This window comes from Dendropsophus ebraccatus, chromosome 11, assembly GCF_027789765.1.
Source record: "Dendropsophus ebraccatus isolate aDenEbr1 chromosome 11, aDenEbr1.pat, whole genome shotgun sequence".
Classification (NCBI taxonomy): Eukaryota; Metazoa; Chordata; class Amphibia; order Anura; family Hylidae; genus Dendropsophus; species Dendropsophus ebraccatus.
In genome coordinates, this window is record NC_091464.1 from 71,965,059 (window position 1) to 71,971,468 (window position 6,410).

The following is a 6,410-nucleotide window of genomic DNA, read 5'->3' on the forward strand; positions in this document are numbered from 1 at the left end:
ACTGCTAAACCCACAACCAAACTGAGGACAAGAGTGGTGCTGCTTCTGGAAGAAAGCGGCCATGTTTTAATAAGCCGGCATAAACCTTTTAAAGGGGTACTCCAGCGAAAATCTTTTTCTTTTATATCAACTGGTGTCAGAAAGTTATATAGATTTGTAATTTACTTTTATTTAAAAATCTCAAGTCTTCCTGTACTTATTAGCTACTGTATGTCCTGCAGGAAATGTTTGATTTTCTAACACAGTGCTCTCTGCTGACATCTCTGGCCGAGACAGGAACTGTCCAGAGCAGGAGAGGTTTTTTTTATGGGGATTCATTTAAAACCGAGACAGAGTTCCTGTCTCAGCCAGAGATGTCAGCAGAGAGCACTGTGTCAGACGGAAAATGAAACACTTCCTGCAGGACATACAGCAGCTAAGAAGTATGGGAAGACTTGAGTTTTTTTAATAGAAGTAAACTATAAATGTATATAACTTTATGATATCAGTTGATTTGAAAGAAAAATATTTTCGCTGGACAACCCCTTTAATGGCCTAAATATTGTCAGCTACAGAACAGATCCAGTCCACTTTCTCACACATTCATGTTGACACTCAGAATATGAAGTGCAGTACACCACACTTTGGGGTATGTTCACACTATGGAATATGCACAGAGACTTTAATGCATGGCGGAATTCGCCAGCAAATATTGTTGAGTCTATGGGATGGGTGGAACTTTAAGCAGAGGCTGCGCGGTGAAATCCGCTTGAAATCTCCGCGCATATTATTCCGTAGTGTGAACATACCCTTAGGGTCCAAGCCCTATAAATATTCAGAAAATGACCTGAATGTAGTCACTAGCTGACAACATTTGGACCATGGGGGCATACATATCCATGCTCAGATATGTTGGCATCTCACCACAAAAAACAATGGCACATTGCCATCCTATTCTAACATTTTGCCAAAGTATCTGTGCCACAGAGCACAAATGTAATGTGAACGCAGCCTAATGCCTAAACTAGAGAATCTCCTCCATGGGAGAATAAAGCTGACGGTTCTCCAGACCTGTGAGGATTTCATCAGCTGGACGTTCACACATCAGTGTTTTATAACACCGTGGTGAGAGAACTTCTTTACACAGAGCACATGTGGCAACTCCAGTGGTCCCACCGCATATCCTCAGAATGAATGTGTCCCTGTCTGTGCACACAGAGCAGCCATGTCTGTCGGCCCTAATCCTCACATCTGCATAGTTGAGTGATAAAGGAGAGCCCCGATTCTTAGGAACTGCATCATAAAAGGACTAGGTTAATGCAAACGCCACCAAAAGAGGGACCTTTGGAAGTGTTCATGGGGCAGGGCTTAAAGGGAGTCTGTCATCCACACGTCCTGTTCCAGTCTATCACTGGTTCCACACTATCATGGTACACATGGTTAATATATATATATATATATATATATTTGTCTGTGCTTCCAGAACTTTTATTCTCTGGTGCCAAGCATCAAAGAGGTGTTCCTAAGCCCCAGGAAACACTGTAAGGCTGTAAAGCCCACCCATCTCTATCCTGCTTGATTGACAGCCAGGCCCCTGCACTGTCCATATATAAATTGTGGAAACTTGGAAGCAAGGATCAGCTCCCAGCTGACTGTCAATCAAGCAGGGACAGGGATGTGAAGGGGAGCGAGGAAGTGTTCCAGCCTTTAGCAGTTCAGGAGCTTAAGAACGCCTCTGACACTTGGCATGTTGTGGAAAGACAGATGGATTAATGAAGTTTACCATGTGCCTCCTTGACCTGACAGCATCAGCACTTAGAATGTGAAGATGACAGTGATGACACTTTAAATGTTTGAGGGTACGTGCACACTACAGAATCATGGTGGATTACCCGCTGTGGATTCCGCAGCTCGCCCCTGCTCGTATTTCTGCTGGTCCCATACGCTTCATTCTATGGTTTAGCAGATTCTGCTGTCCGCCCAAAAAATGAGAAGGTTCATTTATCAGGCGGAATCTGGAAAACCATAGAGAGAAGCCTATGGGACCAGCAGAGATGCGCGCGTCCACCAACGTCCACGAGTGGGGACGAGCTGCGGAAACTGCAGCGGGTGCACCGCTGGGGTTCCGTAGTGTGCACATACCCTAAATGTTGGTTGATATGAGATCAATGCAAAAATAAAAAATAAAAAATTCATCTACTGGTTATTCCCCCCCCCCCATTCAGGGGACTATGATCTGTAAGTGTAGATGTGAGACAAGCCGCTATTAGAAGGGGAAGAACCATTGGCATCAGGCTGAAATTTACCAATGTTCATGTCAAGATGCGAGGCCTGTGATCCGAGCGCTGGGGTATAATCTACAAGTTCAAACAGCTCATTGGAGAAATAATCAAGTGGAAAATGCTAGCAGTGCTGAACCAGCCTACAACACACCCGCAGCGATGAGCCGTGACCCACAGGCTGAGGGGGATCACTGACTTTTATGGTGGGTGAACACAGAATAGTCCAGTGTTTTACAGGGTTATGTAACAGAGGTCAGTGTGGGGCATGACGGTGGGATCCTGTGACTCTCTCAGATGTGCTGACACTCTGAGAATGCTAGGGCATGCTGGGAGTTGTAGTTGCAGAACAGCTTGGATGTACACAGATCACATTACTTATACATGTGTGTCATTGCACACTGTTCTGAACGCTCGGTGCACATGCCTTTGGCTCAGATGACATGATGTAACAGGGCAGCCCGAGCCTGCTGACACTTCTGACAAGTCCAATTAGAATGCGACATTATGAAAGCAATCAGTGGCATAAGTCACACTGAAGCATCTTCTGTCACATGTGCCAGTGGATTAGCTCAGCGACGGGCACTGCACTTGGGAAACTTAATCCAAGCTATGGCAGGTCTCTGAAACACCCAGAATACATCAAAGTGTGACTTAAAGGGGTTGTCAGGAGAGATGATAAGTGACCCCCACCGTTCATAAAAATGGTTTCTAGTTCCTGGAACGGCATGTACAACCCCTGCTCCATACACTTACTATAGGAATACAGGGGATGGCCATCTCTGGGACCTCATCAGAAGAGGGGTCCGATGACGCGACACAGTCTATGAGCAGGGCAAGCAATACACGATAGGCTCATCAACCATCTAGTGCAGGGCTGTCCAACTCAGGCCCTCCAGCTGTTACAAAACTACAATTCCCATCATGCCTGGACAGCCAAAGCTAAAGCTTTGGCTGTCCAGGCATGATGGGAATTGTAGTTTTGAACAGCTGGAGGGCCTGAGTTGGACACCTGTGCTCTAGTAAGTATGGGGACTCCTGACCCTCTTGTTATCAGGGGGATAAGCCACCTTCTGGGATGTCTATCAGAGGATTACTGCCCATACAGAACACATGCACACTCCGCTCAGGTGAGCAGGCAGTGATAAGGGAAAGTACTGAGCTATCGGAGCAAGCATATTGCCAACTTTAACAAATGTAGCAAGTGGTGCATTATGGGGAAAAGAACCGCCCTGTGATTGATGGACTGCGGTGTATGTACTGTATATCTGTTTAACAAACATGGTGTAAAGTGATACTGGCTCAGTTGCCCCTAGCAACCAATCAGATTCCACCTTTCATTTTCCAACGAGTCTGTGAGGAATGAAAGGTGGAATCTGATTGGTTGCTAGGGGCAACTGAGCCAGTTCTACTTTATACCAGTTTGATAAATTTTCCCCAAAGTATTTGCTCATCTATTCCTGTCATGCTGCATTTACACGGAACGATTATCGTGCGAATTTGCACAATAACGATCCAAATCGAACGATAATCGTACATGTAAATGCAGCGAACGATCAAGCGACGAGCGAGAAATCGTTCATTTTCATCTTACAACATTTTCTAAAATCGTCGTTCGTCAAAGATTCGCAGATCGTTCAGTGTAAACAGTCGTTCACCGATTTTTCCTATGTGTGAGAAAAAATTGTTACTTGGAAATTGTTAATTGTGCGATCAGGCAAATTATCGTTCCGTGTAAACGCAGCACCAGGAGCCTCCATCTCAGCTTCATGCTGGTAACAAGCTGCTCCATGCTGGGAACCCTACAGACGTCACTGATGTCAATGGGGTCCACCGGGTGCCGCTTGTTTTCAGAGTGTAATGGATATGCTGGCAATGACAACAGGAAGCACAGGGCAGGTGTGAACTCAGCCTAACCAATGTGTCTACTCTATTCTCTAACTGCCAAACAGCACTATATTGCTAGGCTAAATGTATAACAGACGTGTCCCTATATGATTACGATATCATTCCATCTGGCACTGAGGACAGGTCTATCACAGGATCTACCACTAAGCAGTCTTATATCAGAGCAGACGTCTACACACAGACAGCGCTCATGAAACAATATACAATAAGGATGTTGTGATACAACTACATTCTATATACCCCCCCCCCCCCCCCCCCCCGTCCAATAATCTGGAATATCTGATAATTCAGAATCTGCATTCAAAACGTTACAGGACAAACTGAAACGATGGAGTCGTTCCTGGTAAGATCAGTCGATGTTTATTTAGGTTGGGTGCCAGCATTTACTTATCCTTCATACCTACAGGGTCACAGAGGACGGTTTACTGTATGGTATTTCCTCCAGAAAAACTCCCATGTAAATTACAATAACATTAAGCACAAACTATTGTGTGCCGAAACAAAATCAGGAAGTCTTATAACCTCGCGGGGCCTTTCATCAACTCCTTTGTTCATATGGGACAAGTTTTTTTTTTTTTTTTTTTTTAGGTTAAATCAAAGGGCACATAAAAAAGGGGCTATTTCAAGAATTTCCATAATTTCTCATAAAAATAATACAATTGCATAATAAAGAACCCTGATGACAGGTGGTAAGTACAATGGAGTGATTTAGAGCCCCTCAGGCAATGCTTCTTCCCCCCCCCCCCCCCCCATGGTGTCAGGACAGTCACATGAACATCACAAAGAGAAGAAAAGAAACAAGGCAGCTAAACAGGAAACTTGTTCTTACTTGTTTATAAAACACGGCTGCATTATAATAAACAGCATAGAACTATATAGTAAACAACTAAACTACATGAATAATAGAGCTGATGGGATACAATTGTTGCTTGTTATACTACTAACCCAGAAGATACAATAACAAAAGCATTGCTAATAATAAGAATAGTAAAAATCACTATAATACTAAAGAGAGACACCATGGAGTGTATAGAGGACACAGCTACACATGACGGTATAAGAAGAATACTTACAGTAAGCTGCAGCCTGCCAGGAAATCAGGAAGATGCCAGCTCCCCTTCTTACCCTTAACTAAAGCAGCATGGATATCCCCAACCAAGTCACCCACTCACTCTACTGGATCATACCAACATCTGCCAGCACCTCAGGGGAGACGCTGAGCTAAACTAATAGAGACAAAGTAACAAGAAAGCCTCAAGCAGTTTTCCCTTCCTATACAAAGAGTTAGATCAGAGCCACAAACTGCGGGGAACTTATAAAAAGTAAGGACACGCACTTTCCTCCCCTACTTTTAAGGTGTTTATGGTTCAGCCCAAGGCAACACCATCAGCGAACGCTAATGCCCAGTAGAAGACGAAACCATTCTAAAGAAGAGGGGGAGGATGAAGCGATAAGCCTAAATATTACAAGAAATACTTGGTCGTTCAGCATGAAGTAAATACGAGACGTCTCTATATATTGGTGTTTCTTTAACAGGGATAGTGTTTTACCTCAGTTGGCATTCCGTATCTCCCATGATAGATGGTACGGTCCGCTTCTGTATATTGCCGAGGAAAGTACACGCTGTTCCTTACGTCATAGAATGAGACGTTGTGAAGCAGAACGGAAAGAGACAATGAAAACAGGGAACCCACGTGGCCCCGCCTCCAGCGGCTGATTGGTCATCGCGGCCGTAGTAGAATTGCGTCACTTGCTCCGCCCCTTTCCAATGATCCTACGCTGAGCTAATCTTCTGCGCCCGCCCGTCTGTTTTTTTTTGTTTGTTTTGTTTAGTAAGAGCCCGTCCGCATCTGCGCGTCCATTGAGTTACACGGAGCAACTAGTAAATAATATGAACTGTATCTGTTTATGGTACCATTCCAGGGTAACCTTTAAGCACCATGCACACATATATATTAGTTTGTATAGGAGTTACCCTCACCCACCCTATTACAGTACCTATATGCGTTGCCCCTATGTGTATTCTTCCCTGTTTGTGTACCCCATGCTTATGTGCACTTGTTTTTTAAAGGGACATTCCCATCTAATGATTTTATCTAGTTGGCTGCTGATGGTTATGACTTCCATGAGACATCTCTCTCTTAGGCAGACGCCTTACCGCTTCACAGCGTAAACATCATGATGGCTATTTCACGCGCATGCGCGCTTCATCTTTAACTTTTTTTTTTTTATAATATTTTAATG

General features: G+C 44.2%; 1 protein-coding gene across 2 annotated transcripts in view; it reads right to left on the reverse strand.

The window, feature by feature from the left end:
- C11H21orf91 (chromosome 11 C21orf91 homolog) overlaps positions 1–5,801 on the reverse strand; it is a 37,750-nt gene extending 31,949 nt beyond the window's left edge. Inside the window, exon 1 of one of the 2 annotated variants that reach the window (XM_069945554.1) lies at positions 5,717–5,801. In XM_069945554.1, the coding sequence (XP_069801655.1) occupies positions 5,717–5,742 (26 nt within the window). In that variant the 5' untranslated portion in view covers positions 5,743–5,801. Of the gene's footprint in view, positions 1–5,239; positions 5,411–5,716 lie in introns of those variants that run through there. The other variant, XM_069945555.1, reaches the window with a different exon arrangement.
- Positions 5,802–6,410: the final 609 nt, after the last annotated feature.